Source organism: Trichomycterus rosablanca, chromosome 2 (genome assembly GCF_030014385.1).
Source record: "Trichomycterus rosablanca isolate fTriRos1 chromosome 2, fTriRos1.hap1, whole genome shotgun sequence".
NCBI classification, from domain to species: domain Eukaryota; kingdom Metazoa; phylum Chordata; class Actinopteri; order Siluriformes; family Trichomycteridae; genus Trichomycterus; species Trichomycterus rosablanca.
The window spans coordinates 28,012,897-28,035,114 of NC_085989.1; the positions used below are offsets into that span (position 1 = coordinate 28,012,897).

The window sequence follows — 22,218 nt, forward strand, 5'->3', positions numbered from 1 at the left end:
CACCGCCTCAGTCTATAGGAAAAAGTGAAATAGCCGACACAAAAGCTGTTTTGCTGTGTATCATGTGAATACAGCTTAAAGTCCCTAAAAACCTTAGTAGTTTAGTTTTACCAACAAAACTACCAGTTTTGTCCTAACACTGTTTAAATTTACGGCTGTTATAAAATACTTTGACATGTATGGGTACAATTGAATAAAATGCTGAAAAGTAGCCTTCAATATCCTACCAAAATCCTACCTATTACTAACAGTGACCAATGCAGGAGAATATACAAGCAGTTCATCTGCTATCTAGCATGACAATGCAAATCTGAAACTCATAAATCCATAAACCCAGTTATGTAAGATAATAGTTCCTCAGTAGTCCACTAGCCAGCCTGCTAGGGGGACGCAGGCTTTTTAAATCAATGTTTTTATGCATTAAATATGTATTAAACATACAGGGGTTGGACAATGAAACTGAAACACCTAGTTTTAGACCACAATCATTTATTAGCATGGTGTAGGGCCTCCTTTTGCGGCCAATACAGCGTCAATTCGTCTTGGAAATGACATATACAAGTCCTGCACAGTGGTCAGAGGGATTTTAAGCCATTCTTCTATTCTTGCAGGATAGTGGCCAGGTCACTACGTGATGCTGGTGGAGGAAAACGTTTCCTGACTCGCTTCTCCAAAACACCCCAAAGTGGCTCAATAATATTTAGATCTGGTGACTGTGCAGGCCATGGGAGATGTTCAACTTCACTTTCATGTTCATCAAACCAATCTTTCACCAGTCTTGCTGTGTGTATTGGTGCATTGTCATCCTGATACACGGCACCGCCTTCAGGATACAATGTTTGAACCATTGGATGCACATGGTCCTCCAGAATGGTTCGGTAGTCCTTGGCAGTGACGCGCCCATCTAGCACAAGTATTGGGCCAAGGGAATGCCATGATATGGCAGCCCAAACCATCACTGATCCACCCCCATGCTTCACTCTGGGCATGCAACAGTCTGGGTGGTACGCTTCTTTGGGGCTTCTCCACACCGTAACTCTCCCGGATGTGGGGAAAACAGTAAAGGTGGACTCATCAGAGAACAATACATGTTTCACATTGTCCACAGCCCAAGATTTGCGCTCCTTGCACCATTGAAACCGACGTTTGGCATTGGCACGAGTGACCAAAGGTTTGGCTATAGCGGCCCGGCCGTGTATATTGACCCTGTGGAGCTCCCGACGGACAGTTCTGGTGGAAACAGGAGAGTTGAGGTGCACATTTAATTCTGCCGTGATTTGGGCAGCCGTGGTTTTATGTTTTTTGGATACAATCCGGGTTAGCACCCGAACATCCCTTTCAGACAGCTTCCTCTTGCGTCCACAGTTAATCCTGTTGGATGTGGTTTGTCCTTCTTGGTGGTATGCTGACATTACCCTGGATACCGTGGCTCTTGATACATCACAAAGACTTGCTGTCTTGGTCACAGATGCGCCAGCAAGACGTGCACCAACAATTTGTCCTCTTTTGAACTCTGGTATGTCACCCATAATGTTGTGTGCATTGCAATATTTTGAGCAAAACTGTGCTCTTACCCTGCTAATTGAACCTTCACACTCTGCTCTTACTGGTGCAATGTGCAATTAATGAAGATTGGCCACCAGACTGGTCCAATTTAGCCATGAAACCTCCCACACTAAAATGACAGGTGTTTCAGTTTCATTGTCCAACCCCTGTATATTTCTTTCAAGTTTGAGTTAACTGTTGAGGGGTACCTTTAAGACATTTAAATAAAGAGAGAGAGAGAGAGAGCGAGAGAGAGAGAATGACAGGCTGTTAAAGACTGAGAGGAAGAAGGAAGCAATCAAAAAGACTGACCTTGCTCTGTATATCTCCTAACAGCTGGCAGCAATAACAAAGTAGGGGGTTCACATTTAAGAGTTAGCAAAGGCAGACACATTTGGGTGATGAATAGAGTTAGGATATGTTTCATTTGTGCAAATAAATGGTGAGTTTACCAGTGCATCAGCAAGAGCCTCTTCTACATCAGATCCTGTGTTCAAGACTCTCATGGCGCTGACAGAGGATGAAAGATGGCTGGACTGAGACAACCCCAAACCTGAACCTAAAAAAGTATTTAAAGCATTAAAGTCCCATAAAATGATTTAATACATGTAGATATACATACTCACCAAGGAAAGGCCTTCCATTAAATAAAAGCCAACACATTAAATACATACATTTGATCAATAACTCTAAACATAAACATAAAACCCATAAAAATGATTAACATGTTAACAAAGACTGCACCACCACTAAAACAGAGAAATGCTTTTGAAACGGAAAACAAAACACAAACACAAAAATGTGGGCTAGAATGTCAGAAAATCAATGGTGGAATAAAACAAAAAGTGGGACCAATGAGTTGATGTAAACCGACAGCAAAAAGCTTCAAATGCAAAAGATCCTCTGATCCTCCAAAAATCTTGTACCAAACACATTACCACAGAGCGTTATACTATGTAATAAAATTACTGACTGTTTCCATTATTTCAAAACTGAAGTACATGTAAACTGGTGATCACAATATTTACCCCCCTCCCCGATCCCCCTAAAAATCTGCATTTAAGCTCACTTACTGCTGTTAAATGCCTGTTTTTATAAACTAATTTCTAATAATTGTTCACAATAGTTCTCAACTTTTGTCTCTTCGTACATTTGTGGCATTTTGCTGGGAACCATTAGAAAATCTGACCTAAGACATGGGAGGAATAGTTATGGAGGCGAAACACAAAGCATGCAGCTCAATGATGGGCCAACTGAAAGAAGCAGAATGACGGTATCAACGAGAAGACATAAATAAACACAGTTTGTTTTCGAATGAATTATAGGCAGGCTCGAGTCATAGCTTCACCTGCTGCACCAAAGGCATCTGGAGCATGAAGGGCACCAGTGGAGCGAGAGTAGTGCCGCGAAGCTGTAATACACACATACACACACATATAGGCAGGTAAGTGCTGACACGTAGCAGAGAAAGCCCAGTGAGGCAGAACATTCACCAAAAGCAAACCCACCATCACCACTGTGTAACACACACTTTTAGCAACTGTGCTTGATGCTTTAAGTCCAGTTCTGCTTCATATGATTCCAAAGCAAGGCAAATCCCACTTAACGCCTAGAATTCGGTCATTGAGAGGCAAACCGTTTGGTAACAACCGAACAATCGGTTTCAAGTCACCTTAACTCGTTAGAACAATGTTTCACAATAACATAACTTATTAAGTTCTTTGAATAGAACAGACATGATGCGTATGCCTGATTATCCAAATGCATCTCAGGAGCTGCTGACTTCATGTGATTGCAGGTGTGAATACAGTAAGTAAAAGTACAGTGAGTAAAAGTCAATGCAGTAACTAAAACATAACGAAAAGGTAGTTTTTACTCTCCAGTATGCTAACGCATCACTTTGGCCAAGAAGGGCTAGCACGTTCCTTCTTTTGCCACATGTCAAGCAGACTGCAACCTTCTGTACACCTGTCAGACGCTGATTCTTACAAACTAGATTCCATGTATGATGTCGCTTTAACCAGACAGCAGGACTGAACGCTCATCCATCTCTCTATTCTCTCTACTCTAAGTGTGTTTGCTGAGTAGCCTGACCAGGGCAGCAACACAGCCAAGAATGGAACTCTGGTTTTTGTGGTGGTGGGCTAACACGTTAGACCGCTGTGCCACCTAACAGTGTCAAAATGCTGTGTTCAGAGATAATCAGATGTAACAAACTTACTCAGAATACAAACAGACTGGAGTCTGCAACAAAAATGCAAGTGTGAGAGAACCCTAAAATATGATAAAAGGATGAAACATTGCAAGTTCTTTACTACACAGGTTCAGATTTACATTTTAGAAAGAAGCAGGACTTTAATTCAAAATTACTTCTATTGGGATAACACTAAAATACTATTTTATAAACATTTGTAGGCATTATATCTCTTTTACACAGTCACATTGTTGTTATTGCTTCAGGCAATAAACCAAAACTGAACCTTCAATTAAATTTTTTTTAAAAGTTGATTCTTATCAGTATAATAGCTGCTGTAAGTGTTACGATCATAGGTTTTTGTTTCTAAAGCTTTTTCCCAAGTAGACCGAGAAATACTATCTCAAATGCAGCTCGTCATTATCATCTATCAGCACATGCAACACAATACAAATCAAACCCTTAGAGGCAGAAAGCAATCTGCATGAGTACTGTTGAACCCTGTGAAACAGCATACACTTAATTAAAGAATAATAGAGTTACACTGTAATTTTGCCATCACTGCAACTGTAGATTTTACCTTAATCAGCATATTTCACTTGCCTTAGTGGTCTATAATATTTGAGTAAAACAAGCCTGTGTTCAGAAAAGATGAACCTTTCACACAAAGAGTTTGAGTAAATTTACAGAACTGACAAAGTTTTAGCTACAGTGAAAAAATTATAAGAGCTTAATAAGTTTCAACTATGAACCCAGTAACAAGTCGTTGCTGAATTATGAATGATTCAGTTCGGTTGCTCCTGTTGGTGTCGCCAGCAGATCATGCGTTAGCATATTTAATTAGGCACAGCTTTTACGCTGGATGCCCTTCCTGACGCAAAGGCTAGGTTCACGTGACACCATGATTGTTTGCACCATAAATGTCTAGAACTCACTACGGACTTTATTACAGACGGGACTGAATAATGAAGAACTTCAATTGTTTACATTATTATTATTTTGCTAGTTATAACTTTTAGTTTAATTTAATTTTGTGTGGGTATGGTTTGTGTATATCCTATTAATTCAAATTATTCTCCAAGCCACCCAAGGAGGATGGGGGTCCCTGCTGAGTCTGATTCCTCTCAAGGTTTCTTCCTGTATTTCTTGCCACTGTTGCCCTCGGCTTGCTCAACGGGGGTTTTTGGTTTGTTGGTTTGTTGGTTTGTTGGTTCTGGATTCTGTAAAGTTGCTTTGAGACGATGTCTGTTGTCTACCTCAGGATTCGAACCCCCAGTACTCAGGCACTGCTGTTACCAACAGTGTGACTCTTACATTTACACCCCACAACCTTACCCAATCACTGAATACTAACTTGTTTTTTACCTTCCCAGTCCGAGCTTGTATACTAGCAGGTAACTGGTTGTGATAGGCTCATAGTTTTTGTTGATATTTTCACACACATAAAATAACCAATCACGATCCTACAGCCTTCAATGTCACAACTATATGTAACAGTTGTACCGATCGACTGGTATGCCTACTCACCAAGCGGCGTGAAGGAGCGCACAGGGCTGGTGTCTCTGCTGCTCTCTCGACTGGCCTCACGACTGCAGCCCTGACTCACGCTAGGCCGCGGTATACGACTACCCCGCGCTGACCCGCCCCAAGAAAGGACAGAAAAAAAATAAGACAAACAGGAACAGACAAGAAAACATTGAAAGATAGCATAAAGACAGGGATAAATGGCATGATGATGGAAGGTGAAAAGGAAGGGAAACTGGAAAAAAGAACAGTAAAGATTCAAATGTGAAACGTAATAAAGCCCCAGATCAAACCTATCTAGGGATTTCACGGATTAACAAATATTGCAGGAATCACAACAAGTGTTGTATACCCATAATCAATATTTGCAAGTCAAGCACTAAATTAAAAATACAATAGTTATAATGGTGAAGAAGTTATGGGAAGAGGGGAAGATATTGATCCATGGTTTACTCTTTTAAGTTTATTTGTTAGTGTGCAGCAGCTTTCAGCCCTATTTCTGTGATGCAAATCAGTACACAGAAACGACGCGTGAATATTATAACAAAAGTGGGCATTAAGAATGAGCTTAGATGATTAATAAGAGCAAGCCCTACATCTCCAAAGCAGGCTGTTTAGCCACAATCACCAGCTGAAAGCATTACAACTCCAGCCATTGCTACAACAGACAAATGAATCATTGAGAATTATGGATCGGAAGGACAGAAAGCATACCTCCTTTTGATCCATTGTAGACGTGGCTGACGTTTGACGGCGCTTTAATCAAAAGAGCATATTTCAAGATGGGTAAGAATATAATTCGCTTTTTTATGCCACCATTTCACCCACACAAGCCCACCGACAAATAGAAGCCAGAAGAAAAAAAGAGCCGAAATGCAGATTGGCATTGCAGACACAAAACAAAGCAAAGGTTTACGCTCGGGAGTACAAAGTGATTAATACTGCCACAAACCAGTCACAATTTGTCTTTACTATGATTTTCAAAACCTAATCAGCTACTCTTAAAACAGAGCAACACAGACAGACGGACGACAAGGGCTGGTTCTTACCCACTGAGAGGCGTGTGGGGCTGGAGTCCCGGCTGCAGCCTTGACTGCGGGGGATCCTGCTGCGTCGATGGGAGCCTGGAGCAGCACTTACCCTTTGCGCACCTGTACTGAGAGTGCTTAGAGCTGTACTGGTCAACACGCGACCCGGGGAACCAGACCGAGAGCCCGCTGAAGACAGAAGGAAAGGGTAAGAGATTGGCTTCTTAAATGCAATTTTAAATACAATTTTAACTTTCACAGTTTACATAGAACAGACTAGGGATGCACAACTGTTGACAATTACAATATAGTAGATAGCTTTTAAAGCTTCATCAACTGATACCAGATACCGACATCCTAATATTATGCAAGGTGCTTTAGGACCGTCATATAATCATACAGTGCCATCAGAAAGTATTCACACCCCTTCACTTTTTCCACATTTTGTTACGTTACAGACATACTTGAAAACCAATTTGAGTATAGTTTTCTTTTAAAAAAATCTACATGAAACAGCCCATAATGACATAGTGAAAACATGTTTTCAGACATTTTTGTAAATTTATTAAAAATGTAAACATTTAAACATAATAGGTACATAAGTATTCATACCCATGGCTTAATATTTTGTTGAAGCACCTTTGGCAGCAAACACCAAGTCTTCTTGGGTATGTCTGTACAAGCTTGGCACACCTGTTTTTGGGCATTTTCTCCCATTCTTCTCTGCAGATCCTCTCAAGCTCAGTCAGGTTGGATGGGCAGTGTCTGTAGACAGCCATTTTTAGGTCTTTCCAGAGATGTTCAATTGGATTCAAGTCCGGGCTCTGGCTGGGCCACTCAAGGACATTCACAGACTGCTCCTGAAGCCACTCCTTTGTTATCTTGGCTGTAAACGCGTCTGAAAACATGTTTTCACTTTCAAAAGAAAACTATACTCAAATCGGATTTTGAATATGTCTGTAACGTAAAAAATTGTGGTTCCTGATGGCACTGTAGGTATAGTTTGTATCAATATTACTGACTTACCAAAAATAAAACTAGTAAAATCCAATCGAATATCAGTTAGGGTTCCAATTCAGTACCAATCAAAATACAGCATTTCAGGTATATAACAGATCAGTGCATCCATAGAACAAACACATTCTACTGGTACTACTAGAACAGCACAAAGAGAGCTACTAACAATCAAGGTTTTTGTAGAAGCTTATATAAATTCCTGATTTAGATCTCTAAACAAGCAAAGAGACTATATATAGTTAGAAAATTGTGGCTACATTAAATTTCACTCACAGACACAAGAACACAGAGCTTTATGAAAAGCGTCACCAAACAAGAAGAATGAGATGTGGACAGTGAACAGCAAAACAGGTTTCTATTAAGAATACACCAACATGGACAAACTCCTCCACACTTTTCTCTGTAATGCCAAGCATCAACCTTTCTCTACCATCTGTTGTCCAACTACATTTCTGGGTTTGTGGGGACATAAGAATTAATGCATCTCGATTCTTTCTTTAAACGATTCTACATCAAATTACAGATCTCCTTTATAGAAAAAAAATAATAATAAATGTATAAAATAAAAATGTAACTGACTCAAACATGCCATAATTAAATAGTCATTAAAATAGTACCAACTACAGGACAAATGAGGTATAAGTAGTGTAAAATGTGATTTAATACTCCACAAATTTGTCAGCCTGTAGATAAATAACTGCTGTCATTATTTTCTCTTGATTATTGTCTAAGGACCTGCATACATATCCAGTGTTTTACCTGCTTTACCAATTTTGGTATTGAAAGCATTTCGGCATGGGACTGTAATACTGTACAGTAAGAAGGAGTAATCTGTATTACTGAAATGGTACTGTGCAGATTAGTGTAACTGACAGTACTTGAGTGAACACTCTTTACAAAGAGGATTATGTAAATAGCTATTATTAGCCAAATTAGCTTATTTCCAGCTGTTTCTCTATAGTTCTGCTTTGTACAAAGTTTTTCTGGGTTTTTATAGTATATTTAGTGTCTTTAATTTGATTGGTTCTGTGTTTTTCAGGGATTCTCGCAGCAGCTTAGTAACATCAGAACAATTTCTATATGTTCTAATTAAACTACACTACTGATTCAGTAAACATCCTTAGCACTAAGCTATATTGTATGATTTAAAATAACATAAGTCTGAACCAATTGGTTGGTGAAATGTGAGGCATGGACTAGCAAGTAAATTATTATTACACAATAACATCTTTTAGAATCTAGTCAAATCAGTGAGCGATTAAAATCCAATATATCATATATAGAATCGAGATGCATCAACTATTGCTTCATAATTTCTACCTCTACTAAACTGCTAAACTAAACAACTATTTAAAAAAATTAAATAAATTTGAAGTTTGGGGAGAAACATCACTATGGCACCCAGAGCAAGGCAAGAAGAGAAGATGTACACATGACGTGCAGCAGAAAGAGTGAGGCTGAGAGAAATGTCAATGTGTCTCCAACCACCACAAAGAGAAAAGAGAGTGGATCCCAGTGAAAAATGTTGGAAAGTCTAAGGTATGATGCTGTGTTTCACTGCACTCAAAATTCTGGGAAAAGAGAATCTAAGACTTGAAAAAAATGCCAGTAAGACATTAATTAATTAAATATATTAAGTAATAATTAGTTATTGAAAAATATACTAATGCAACAATAATGTGCATTTTTTCCCTAATGTCCTAATTAAAAACTTTTATTAATCATGACTGTCCAGGCTGAAAAAAGTATGTACACTGTTTAACCTTATTAACTGAAACTGACTTACACAGTAGCAAGAATTATTGCATCTCAACTGAATTGTAGTCTGGACTTTCCAGAAAAGTTGGGACATTTTGTAAAATGCAGTAATAAGAAGAACCTGTGATTTGTTAATGTTCCTGAATCTCTAGTTAAGTAATAAAAGTAGAAAGAAAGGTGTTATTACTGATCCAAAGTTGGGACAGAGGCATGTTTAGCACTGTGCTACATGGTTTAATGGTTTTTAATGGTTATCTGAGGGCACTAATGGAATTTTCCAAAGGGGATTTTAGTCCATTTTGGTCTTCTTAATAGAAGAAGTCAGCTGCTCCACAGTCCATGGTTGCCGGCATCTGATTCTCATCTTCATGATGCTGCATACATTTTCAACAGGAGACAAATCAAGTCAAGAACACACATAGTGTCTACGAAGCCACGCTTTTGTAACACGTACAAAATAAGGCCTGGCACTGTCTTAGTCATGAAATAGTCACTAACGTTCTGGGAAGATATGTTGCATGTTACATGTCCCTCTAAAATGCCAATATACGCTGTCATGTTGATGGAACCTTCACACATATGCAAGTCACCCATGTCTTGGGCACTGATGCACCTCAATATCATGACAGACGTTGGCTTTTGCACCTTTCACTGATCTGGGTAGTCTTTTTCATCTTTGGCACAAGCTGAATGGTGGACATGTTTACAATTGAGATGAGCTCAGGCCCAGAGAACTCTGAGGCGTTTCTGCATAGAACTGATGTACATCTTTCTTTTTCTGATTATCCCAATGTCTATTAAACTTCAGATTACAGACCACTACAGTTATATTCTCCTTAAAAATCTTTTAATTTGAAGGTACCAGAATACAGAGTACAATGGAAAACAGCATGACTGACAAGCAATATATTTGAAAATTCTTACCACCAACAGCGGTAGAAGATTGAGATCCTGAGCCAATGTTGGACCAAAAATATAGGGAGGGGAGGAGCCGAGTCAGGGGGCCCATTGGGTTGGAGGAAAAGCACATTAAAATGATGCAATGCATTGTATAAGCAAAAACATGCAGATGGTCTGAGTTTTCTGACACAGACAGTATATAAATAAGTAAAAATGTCAGCCCACCAATAAATAAAAATAAAAAGCATAATGAGCGAAAACAGATTGAGAAAGCTGCGGAACACCACGAGTGCACACTGGCACAGTAAGCTGAAAAGAGAACAGTGAAATTCCTAACACACATTTTTCAATCTCTACCTCAACATTGGGTTACACCTTCCTTTTCAAAAATCAACATTCATGAAACTGGTCAATAATGCCTCAAACACATTTTGGTTTATTTGTGCGCGCTTGCGAGAGTGTGTTTGGGTCACAATTGCCCTGCAGGCAGAAATGGACTTAAACCAACACACCCAGGTGAATACCACAGAGCATGCAGAAAACTGTACACACACTCAATCACACACTCACGCACTAACACACTCGCCAACGTCAGACGAGGGTACCTGGAGTGCAATCAGAATCGTCGGAACCTAGAGGCACAGAAAGAGTTGGAAGGAGCTGTGTGTTACATCCCGAGAGCAGGATGATTTACAGAGACACACTGCGCTCTATACAGTCCCCAAAAAATTGTATAGTATAGTAGTATTATGCACATTAGGACATTGGATGTGGCAGGACTGTGTGGACATGTATATAAATATATGGTGTAAACTTCTCAGAGTTGCTGTAGTGAAATTCAAACATTTAAATTAAAAACACATAGTTATTAAACTTATTCTTAAAATAGCTGATTAGGCATGTTTTGAGCCATGAGGCTAATGTAAATACAGTGGTACCTGGTAACTCAACGTCCCCTAAGCTCAAAATCTTTGAAACTCGATGTCCTTTGTTGAGAAATTTGTACCCTTAAACTTGATGTTTCCCTAAAACTCAACGTGTTCAGCTTTTTTTTTTTTTTTTTAAGTATTAATTTAATTACAAATTAACAATGAACAGTCGCTTTGTTCAGTGCTTGGCTTGAGCGGTGCAGTAAGACGTCATCAAAGTGTGCATATGAGACAAATCTAAATTTGTGTGGAATAACCATCAAATTCACTCTAAAAGCATCCACATATATCTGTGTTTAGTTGGATTTTTCTCCTGTTTTACTTGTAAACTTTTGTTATAGCTCGGGGTTCTGAGAAATTGTGAGAATCAGCTTTTCCGAGAGTCTAAAATGCTTATCGTAAAAAAAAAAAAAAAAAAAAAAAAAAACTGCTTAACGTGACTATGTACTTAAAGAACGACACAGAAACACTATACTTCTCTTAATAATTACTGCTCATAAGTTTTCTCCACTAATGAAATTTCTCACTCGTTTTTGTACAGTAAGGCACGTTAAGCTTTGTGCAGTGCCACACTCCATAGGAAATAACGGCAAATCCAGCTCAAAAGCTATTGTGTCACTTCTCATGTGAATATGCCTAAAATACATGCAGTTCCACAGGACCATGGAACGTATTAACAGGTTTCCCATACATCCTTAAGGGGAAAACTCAACCTTGAAACTCAACGTCTTTTAACGCCACTCCCAGAACCAGCTGACGTTGAGTTTCAAGGTACCACTGTACTTAACAAGGCCCTAAGCAATAGGTATCCCCACACCATGCTTAAATTTGCACTGCTGATAAAAAAAAAAGTTAAAGTACAGCAAGTTATAATTGTAAAATAAGCCTTTCATTTTATGTGACATTGGGTTAAACAAACCTTTATCAATTGTGAGCAATATTAGCCTTAGAGCTCCAGTGAAATATGGTCAACACATGTTTGTTTAGTTAAATTGACTGAATACCAGATTTACTAAATAGCTGTGTACACTTGATGTTTTATTAAATCCTTTATTAAGGTCCCCAAAAGGTGGTCTATTAATTGTGTATTAATGTTAGTGTGTTGTGTGTTTATGTATGTGTTGCAGAGTGATATGTAGTATTAATGTACATTTATAGTATGATTCTGCATAGGTGTTTGTAGACACTTACGCTGGGACTGAGATACCATCTTTGATCGGCTGCGGCCACGCGAGTCCACCTGACTGCTGCCCATTGCTGAAGGTGTAGACAGCGGCTGCTTGGTACGTAGTCGCCCTGGTAATAAACAGAACTTTAGCTTATGCTAACTACAAATCCCATTACCAGCAAAATTGGGACACTGTGTAAAATGCAATTAAAACAAGAATCTGGGAGTAGGTCATTTACCTTTTTTTAACTGACAAACGTACAAAGGAAAAGATTTCTAATGTTTTTACTAACCAACATCATTGTAAAACAAATTTAGAATTTGATACATGTACCATACTAAACAAGTTGGGACAGACAAGTGTTTACCCCTGTCTTCCATCTCCTTACACTTCTTAATCATTTCGGAACTGAGGACACAAATTGTCGAAATTTTTTTTGTAATTCTTGCTTGATTCAGGGCTTCAGCTGCTCAAAAGTCTGTGTTTGCTGCCTTCCCATTAAAGCATTAAGATTTCCCTTTACTGGAACTAAGGGGCCTAGGCCAACCCCTGAAAAACAACCCCATAGAATTACCCCTCCTCCACCACGCTTTACAGTTGGGCACAATGCAAGCAAGCAGGTTTATCCTGGTATTCGCCAAACCCAGACTCATCCATCTGCCAGATAGAGAAGTGTGATCTGTTACTCTACAGAACACAATACATTTACAGTTGTAGCTAATTACAGTCAAGCAATCTGAAAGTTAAGGACCCTGCTCAGGGGCCCAACAGTGGCAACTTGGTGGTGATGAGGCTTAAACCAGTGATCTTCTAATTATTAGTCCAGCACCTTAACCGCTGAGCTACCACAGTCCTTTTATAGTGTATGTTGGTTATGGTTGAGCCATGACCCATCTTTACTTGCAAACACTGAGCCTCTGGTGGATTCTCTCTTTATGAACAATCGTGATACGCTGTATAGATACATGAAAATGTACCAATGTTTCACTCTTATTTTGTCCCAGGACCATCTGTGTATTGCTAGCATCAAATTTAAAATGTTTTTTTAATGACAACATACCATTACGTTGCTCTGTAAAAACACTGGAATTTTTTTTCTTTCTACTTGTATTAGTTAAAAAAAGGTTTAAGAAAATTAACAAATGCCCAATTCTTGTCTTTATTGCATTTTAGAAAATGTCCAAACTTTCCCAGTAATGGTTTGTATATCTATTATGTTCTATAACTCTTATACCCTAACTCCCACACAGGTACTAGTTTTGGTTCTGTGACAGCAGCAGGATTTATAAAGCATTGGTGACACAGGTTAAAAGCTGATAATGAGCACCCAGCTTAAGCAGACAAGATGAAGTTAATATCACAAGAATGAAAAGAAGAACATCCTAATAAAGCAGATAAATGCAAATCACAATCACAAGACATGAAAGTCGACCCCTGAAACCTGCACTGCTTGTAGCACAAATAAAATAAGGGATGCAGTGTCATCCTGGGATATAGATTTGCATCTGAACAAAGTAAACTTGTGGCACAGAAGTCCAACTTCGACTTCCATGTGTATGCATTTTTATTTTCAACTTAAATCTGTCTGAATACTGGCTATACTGAAAGCTTGTGGCATATGTGTTTTTGTTAAAAATTTCTTGAGGGAATTCTTTTTCTATTATTTCTATTATTTATAACCCTTTTAACTCATCTTTAACAAAGAAGACAATGATTGTGAAGACAGTAATTGTGTATATCTAATCAAAACTGTAAATATATTCCTACTTTATGTTATTTAAAATTAAATTTAAATATTACAGAAAATTACAGCAGCACAAAATTAGTGTTCCATTGTTCTTCTATACTGCTTTAAAATCACAAACATGCCTGTTTAACATAGCAAAGCAGCTTTGTTAAGAGTTATCTGGAATAAAATTTCAGACAAAACGTTACTTTTACTTTCGTGCTGATAGACCACACTGACTGAGGTCTAGAGTGTGTAGCACTGCATTCCTAAACCAGACATCTAAAGCTATGGTCATACCACAACCACTGGGAAGTAGGTATGACCAAATTGAAACTGCAAAATTGGTAAAGGACAAAGATCTCTATTGTGGCCATAGCAACATTTGGGTTAGGGCTAAATAGTTTAAGCCAGATTTAAGACAACTCTTCTTTTTAAGATTTAAAGTGTACAAAATTATGCTGAGACAGCTAACCTGCCACCCATAAACATACAAAGCAAAAATGTAAAAGACAAATAATTTTCTCTCATTAATGCAAAGGCTGCTTCTTTAATGAAATTTAGCTTTTAAACAAAGCTTTATTTTAACCAAAAAGACTGACTGACTAAATATACTTATCACAAAAATATTGTAATTTTGCTTGTGTTTTAAGATTTGGTTTTAGGTTGTTGCTCAGGCCAGTGTTTGCTGGTTGGTTGCTTTCGCATTAACTGGCTTTCTGGCTACAATACTGACCAAACAGGACGGGAGAGGAAAGCAAGGAAACATGAAGAGATTACTTAAAAATGTGTGAACCAGGAGAACATCACAGTGGGTTAGAATGAATGATAGACAAGCTAATGCAGATGGGTGGACACAACTCATATGATCTTACCATCCTTATCAGAGGAATCATCTTTAAGCCAGAAAAGAGAGGAGTATATTAAACCCATTAGAAAGACGTGTGCGTACACAAATGGATTAATTAACATGAATGCACTCATACAGACGCACACAGACAATAGACTTTTTACAGAACTAGAATCAAGTAAGGAGTTTAGTGCCCCAAAGTAAGGGAAAAAAGACAGCTGCGTGTGAATCTAAGAGGAAGGGAAAAGGGTGTTCAGCTAACTAAGCTGTAGATGCTGAAATTATAAGGCCAGTCATAATAAAGATCAGTGTGCATGAGTATGCTGGTACCTAGTGAGGCATAGGAGCCTGGGGGTAGCGCCGTGGTGAGGCGGCCGGCTCCACCTGCCTGCCCACTGTGTCTGCCCTTAGCAGTGGCTGCAGCATTGACATCTACATCGCTCCTGGAGCGCTGTAGTGAACCCGGTGAGCCTGAAGATTTAGAGCTTGCTGGAACTGAGGACAAAGCGCACGCGGTTAGCTACTACACCATGCAAAGGTTTTACTCCTAATGGAGTTACTCCTCTTATTAACTCAGTATTACACAATCACTTTTTCTGCACATTTTGTCTTTAGCACTGACCTTCTCACAGATGTCTGCAAATAATGTGTGTTTTTGGGTAAAATTTTTGCTGTTGGCCAATGATATTTATTTATTTACTTATCTTCTATTTGCTGTATCAAAGACAGCAAATATTCCACAGCTGGAATGTCAACTCCCAAGTTTTTGCACATAATGCACACATTTCATGCACCCTATTTACTATATAATGCTCCATATGTTGTATGTATTTATGCATGCATGTGTGTAAATAATATACCTACAGTAGTGTTAAAAAAAATAGCAGTGATTTTAAAAAAGCGAATAAAGCACAAAATCATTATAATAACTTTTATTTCCATAAATGCAAACGCACTGAAAATACTACACTTTCAATTCTAAATCAAAACATTAACAACATTTTGCCAGTGTTAATCCTTTACAGAAAGTTAAGAAAAATGAATATTAGGCTGTTCAAAAAAATAGCAGTGCCAGCATTTTTCTTTAAAAACTCAAAAAATTTATCTACAAACTGAAAAAAATGTTTGAGGTTTCACTTTACTTTAAATTACTGAACTAATATTTAGTGGCATAACGATTGTTTCCGAGATCTGTGTTGCATGGAGTCGACCAACTTCTGGCACCTCTGAACAGGTATCCAGTCCAGGATGATTAGACTACATTCCACAGTTCTTCTGCAATTTTGGGTTTTGCCTCAAAAGAACGCATTTCAGATATCAGCCCACAAGTTCTCTCTGGGATTGAGGTCAGGGGATTGGGCTGGTCACTCTATTACCTCAACCTTGTTTGTCTGTAACCAAGATGTTTTGGGTCATTGTCATGTTGAAACACCCATTGTAAGGACATTTCTTCTTCGACATAGGGCAACATGATCTCCTCAAGTATTTTTATATATATTTAAACTGATCCATGATCCATCGTATGCCATAAATAGGCGTAACACCATGGTATGAGAAACATCCCCATATCATCATTTTGTACCACCATGCTTTACTGTCTTCACAGTGAACTTTGGCTTGAATTCAGTGCTCAGGGGTCGTCTGACATACTGTCTACGATCACTAGACCCAAAAAGAACAATTTTGCCTTTACCAGTCCACAAAATGTTGAGCCATTTCTCTTTGGAGCAGTCAATGTGTTCCTTGGCAAATTTGAACCCATTCAGGACTTGTCTTTTTCTTAACAACGGGACTTTGCAAGGAGTTCTTGCTGGTAAATTGGCTTCACTTAATCATCTTCTGTATTCACTGGTAACTTCAGATGTTCCTTGATCTTTCTGGAGGTGATCATTGGCTGAACCTTTGCCATTTTGGCTATTCTTCGATCCATTCGAACAGTAGTTCCACGCTTCCTTCTGCATCTTTCAGGTTTTGGTTTTCACTTCAAGGCATTTGAGATCATTTTAGCTGAGCAGCCAATAATTTGCTGCACTTCTCTGTATGTTTTTTCCCTCTAAAATCAACTTTTTAATCAAAGTACGCTGTTCAACAGAACAATGTCTGGAACAACCCATTTTACCCAGCATATCAGAAGGAAATGTGCTATGACCAACCTGTGCAACATTTGCCACCCTCCTACCTTAAATAACCAATTAAACTCCTCACTGCTATTATTTTGAACAACCCCCTTTAATCAATGCTTCGATTACTCAGAATGAGTGGCATGCATGTCCTAATTGTTGGGTTTGTTTTGTTTTCATTACTCTACTACACTTTCAAGTGAATTATTTGCTATGTAGAAATAGCATTTCTACTAAAACAGTGATTTATCAGGTTAATGGTGTTGGACTGCTATTTTTTTGAACATCACTGTATATATACACACAGCATATAAAAAGTCTGCACACCCCTGATACAATGCCAGATTTTTGTGATGTAAACACCTTTAATATTACCTATAATATTTAACTCCACTAAAAACAAACTGAACTGTTTTAGGGGAACCTACAATAAAAACGTGCTTGTATAAATATGCACACCATTAAATTAATACTTTGATTCAGTCTTTTTGGGTAGGAATCAAACATGGCACGATCCTTAAAAAACACTTCAACTGTTGTACTTCAACTGCTTGTACTGTTCTCTTGACTGATACCTTTCAACAATGAGATCCCCCTGATGCTTTGTAAGCTCTTTGTGGACCATGGCTCTTTTTGTAAAATGCAATCAAGTAAATGTCAGTAAAATCCTGCTGGAGTCAGTGTAATTGATGGCAGGTGTCACTCACTCCTATTTAACATGATTAAATTTAAAAGAGGGGGTGCACACATGTGCAACTACATCAGGTTTTTTTTATTTTTTTCAGTTATTTATTTTTCACCCTCAAATTATTTCAACTAAAATGCATTGCAGAGATAAAACTAAAATGATTTTTTACATCACAAAAAACCTGCCACTGGAGCAGGTGTGAAACTTTTGATATCCACACACAGCACATTCTAATAAGCTCTGCAAAAGGCGGCTGTTCAAAATGATACATCCCAGCTGCCTTTTGTTTAAAACTTTAGAACATGAATGTTGTGTTTTGATGCCACACTGGAGACGTACAAACACTGTTGAAAGTAGGTGTTCCTCAACTGGACAGCCCAGCAATTAGAGTAATTTGATTTATTCTCACACTTATGTTCTGAATGTTGTTGAGAGCAAGAGGAGTTTTCTTTACACCACACAGCTTTTCAGGATATTATTTTTGTTAATACGCTCCAGACAGAGCAAAACAGAAATAATTTGACAGTGCAGCATGGAATAATACTGTGAACTTTAAACAGTAAGCCCTACATGGAAACAAAATTGGACAACAAAGGCTTTTAGACACTCACAAACACACACACTCACACGCAGACACACAGACACACACTTACCTCTACCTGGAGCGGCTGACCATTTTGAAGACAAGGGCCGACTAGAGAAGTGGAAAAGGACAAGTGATAAGAAAACACAAATCTCAATAGATACAAACAATGTGCAATTTCAATGCACATAAAATGGACATGTTAAAATGAACTTTTCTTAATAAACTATATAAATTGTCATTTTCACAACCACAGCTATGCTTAATTCATCAGAACAGCCATGTCCAATGTTGCGTAATATAGTCACAAACTTAGTTTGTCCTGTGAGAGCAGATAAAAAACTGAGATTTTGAGTTGAATTCAAAAAGTCTTGCAGCAAATCATTGTGCCAATCTAAATTCTTTTGTACACACAAGTGAAATGATCATATTATCAATTATGACATTTTCCAACCACTTACACAACAGTGGTTCTCGCTAGTCTTGCAGGTCACTCATTATTTGTAGTATCCTTGGGCCTGAAATTCAGAAAAGTATACCAAATGTCCCAAGGGCTGCAGGAGTTACAAAGCTTTGCTCTGGTCTAGACCTAGTAGGTGATGTGGCTGCCCTTCTAGCTACTACTCACATTCTTTAAATACATCACAGGTGCCCACTTATGCAGCACTTCTCACAACAAAAACTGAAAACATACATTGTAAGGTTTTTACATTTTGTGTTTTTGGAATGGTCATGTGTGTGACTTACTTCAGGCTCTCCTGTGAGCTGGAGGAGGAGCGGTCAGACTGTGGGAGTGATGCCACACTACCAGAGCTTTTTAAAAACGATTGAAGAGTTTTCTGATAGGATGATTCTAATGAGTTATACAGAGCCTCTGCCTCTGCAGGGAAATGATTCCGCAACCCCCAGTAGGCCCTTGTACAGGAAAAAGAATAGTATTGTTACATTACTCCTTAATCTGAAAAACGTAGCTAAATTCCATGCAAGTTTTTCATACTTTCTGGCCTCAACTCGAGCCTCAGAGTCAGGATCTCTAATTCCTTTCTTTATGCTCTCCACCAAAACTGCTGCATGTCTGGATCGGACAAAGAGAGAAAAAAAGTGGGAGATAAGATAGCAGAAGTAAAAGAGAAATCAAAATAAAAAATTATTGTACCTCTCGAGGGAATGCGTCTGCCACTCTTGCAGAAGCATGTCCAAGAATTCATAACAGCGTCTGAAGGAAAGGCAGAATTTTAGTAATGAAGGAATCATAAAGAGTATTGCTTTTAGATAACTTTGGTGTTTGTGTTTCGCTCTCACCTCCGTACAGCCACAGACTTGGATGTGCAGTTCCCCGTGATGAGAGGAATCAGCCGTGGCACATGAGTATGCTGCAATTTGAGCAATCAGAAGATTACAATTCACTCTAACAACAACGTACATAAAGCCTTAAAAATGTATTCATCTAAACAAGAGCTTATAGAATACAATGCAGTAATGTATGTAGTCTGCAGTATGCAATTTAAGACACCAAGTTAGAAAGAGCTTACAGTTAACACTACAGTAACCACATTATCTTAATGTTGAATATTGGATGTAACTGTTTCAAAGTTGTGCATCATCACACAAGCAGAAAAGAAAGTACAGGGCAAAACTGTTTAGTAAAAATAGATGCTGTAAAAACTGTTTTGACTGAAATAGATATTAAAAACAATTTATAAAAAAGATTTATATACTTTGAGGTTTTGAAGACACAAGCAAGGTTCAAACACAATTTCTAGAAGTTGGTACATTATATAAATAAATATCAATAAAACAGAAATTGTGCTAAAGGAATATCCCGCTGCACCACCTGGGTGCCTTAAAAAGCGTAATTAATTGAAAAGGTGATGTAACAGTAGTAAAGATGGATCTGCTCCAACTTTGAGTCTGTTGCAGGCATCAGACTGTTTATAGTTTATATTGTACAATCCATATTTTCTTTAGACTTCTGTCAGTTAAATACAATTTGTGTTTTTATTATATTTTACAAAATGTTCTAACTTGTCCAGAAATGGGGTTTGTAAATGAATTCTTGGTTAGGTTTCTAGACTGAGATTCTATGCACAATAAATATACAGAAAAGTTCCTCACCCGTATAATGATGTGGATAGCTGCTGTGCCAGAGGTGGCCATCACTTTGGCGCAGTTGGGAATAAGATTGAACAGCACAGGGACAATAGCCTCTGCTCCATGATCAAACTTATTCCCCAAAACTGTGGACAGGTGCCTAAATGTGGAAAAATATATAATTAAATAAAACGCAACAAAAAGTGTGCTGACACAAACATAGCAGACAATTAAAAAATCTGAATGATTAGTACCACATACTGTAACTTCATTATCAGTTAGGTAACTAGAAAAAGTAAACCTGCTTTTTCTTTAACTTACGCCACAGTAAAGCAGGCCTCTCGTACCACTTGCGAACGCAAGTCTTTAGCGGAAAGTTTAAATGCGCCGTCCAGCAGCCGCAAGTGCTGGTAAAAACAGTCGTGGTTTTTTGCTCCAGCCACCAGAAGAGATCGGATCTTCTTTAACTAGCATGGATAAGTAAGTGGTTTGGAGAAACAGAACAGAGAGACAGAGAGAAAGTGTGTTTAAGAAGAACAAAAATGAACCTAGTCAGAGTAAACAGAAACAGGTTTGTTGCAGTCATAGAGCCTGTAGAAAACAGCAAGGAAGCAAATTGCTTCATACTAATCAAATACTGCAACAGAAGTGTGAAAATCTAATGCCCAATGGAGCTGAGTGCTCAAAGACGTCAACTGTAGCACCTGACACTTCTACAGTCAATAGCTGAAAGGTTTATTAGTTTATGCTACAGCTTTCAGTAAAGGCTGAAAAACTGGTCCCTTTTGTACATTAACGTTTTCATTAAAAAAGTGAATGCAGAAGTTTTTAGATATCTTTGCTCTTGCAGGTAGTATTTTACATATTAGGTTATGTAACAAGTAAGATTATTAAATTATAATAATTGCTGTTGGCATAATAAAAGATGTTGGCAGTGTAGTGTAGATAAACTAGTGATGTATTCTGATGTTAATATTTAAACCTTTATTAAATATATTCAAGATAAAGTAGTATTATTAGCTATAGCAATTTTAGCTCTGTGGCTTTGTAGCAAATAGTTTCTATCCGTCTGGACCAAGAATTATTGGCTGTGTACTAACACAGGCAATGATTACACTGGACAACAATTTTTTGCCAAAGTTCTGTTTCCTTGAATTTTTTTGGTGATTGTGACAGACCCATTTGATCTGAACACAAATGTAGTTTCTGATTGTCTGTATCACATAGAAATTTTGAGAAACATGAGATTAACTTTACTGATTATAACACATTTAAATCTTATACGTGTCATTAGTTCAACTGAGCTAAAAGTGTTTTGCTGCTGATTTTCGTTTCTACTCAACATCTGGTGCATCTTGTATTAGTGTCCAGCAATAGTCAGCCAGCACTGACGGATTCCAGTGGCCTTGGTAACATTTTTCCATTGTGGCAATGTCTTGGTGAAAGCATTCGCCATGCTCATCACTTACTGCACCAAGATTAGGGAAGAAATGCAAGAAATGAATTTTCAGTGACGTTGCACTTCATCACTTTGTAAGCTTGAAGAAGGTTGTCACCCAGCTTGATGAAGTTTGGTGCTTGATAGTTGCAAAAAAAAATTTTTCAACAACATCCTGGAATGATTTCCAAGTGATTTTCTCAGGTCTCACCACCAGCTCTTTGAACTGATCATTCATGATGTGTCGCATTTGTGGACCAACAGAAATGCCTTCACTAATCATGGTATCAGTTATTCTTGCAAACTCTTCTTGCTTTTTATTTGTTCGTTGCCTTTATAAAATTTTTCATCAGCCCGAGTTTTAAGTGAAGTGAATATCTTTTTTTTTTTGGGTCCACAAGTGGTTTATGTGCAATATTGTTATTTTTAGTGTAATATGATTCTTCTTATGACTGTCCCAATTGCAAATGAAGCAGCAATACTTGGTATATCTGAGCTGCAATCCAAGAAGCAGTGCCACTCTAAATCTCCAGCTGTTTCAGTTGTAGTTGCTGTACTTGATGTGTTTCAACAACAGTTCCATGTTCTGGTATGTTTCCTTCATGTGTAAAGCATACCAACAGGTACTGAAGGATAGACATTGTCACTGTATAACAAG

The 22,218-nt window shown here is 38.1% G+C and overlaps 1 protein-coding gene across 35 annotated transcripts in view; it reads right to left on the reverse strand.

Annotated features, from left to right (window-relative positions):
* clasp2 (cytoplasmic linker associated protein 2) overlaps window positions 1-22,218 on the reverse strand; it is a 66,055-nt gene that overhangs the window by 16,457 nt on the left and 27,380 nt on the right. For 6 of the 35 annotated variants that reach the window (XM_063013613.1, XM_063013546.1, XM_063013605.1 and 3 more), the window contains 18 exons: window positions 20,444-20,589; window positions 20,147-20,282; window positions 19,334-19,404; window positions 19,188-19,247; window positions 19,029-19,106; window positions 18,779-18,946; window positions 18,102-18,142; window positions 14,971-15,135; window positions 14,666-14,686; window positions 12,087-12,191; window positions 10,572-10,598; window positions 9,991-10,017; window positions 6,313-6,480; window positions 5,978-6,019; window positions 5,267-5,374; window positions 2,894-2,956; window positions 1,998-2,104; window positions 1,858-1,881 (listed from right to left, as the gene is read on the reverse strand). In XM_063013613.1, the coding sequence (XP_062869683.1) occupies window positions 1,858-1,881; window positions 1,998-2,104; window positions 2,894-2,956; window positions 5,267-5,374; window positions 5,978-6,019; window positions 6,313-6,480; window positions 9,991-10,017; window positions 10,572-10,598; window positions 12,087-12,191; window positions 14,666-14,686; window positions 14,971-15,135; window positions 18,102-18,142; window positions 18,779-18,946; window positions 19,029-19,106; window positions 19,188-19,247; window positions 19,334-19,404; window positions 20,147-20,282; window positions 20,444-20,589 (1,557 nt within the window). The remainder of the gene's footprint in view (window positions 1-1,857; window positions 1,882-1,997; window positions 2,105-2,893; window positions 2,957-5,266; window positions 5,375-5,977; window positions 6,020-6,312; window positions 6,481-9,990; window positions 10,018-10,571; window positions 10,599-12,086; window positions 12,192-14,665; window positions 14,687-14,970; window positions 15,136-18,101; window positions 18,143-18,778; window positions 18,947-19,028; window positions 19,107-19,187; window positions 19,248-19,333; window positions 19,405-20,146; window positions 20,283-20,443; window positions 20,590-22,218) is intronic. The other 29 variants (XM_063013677.1, XM_063013630.1, XM_063013622.1 and 26 more) reach the window with 15 other exon arrangements.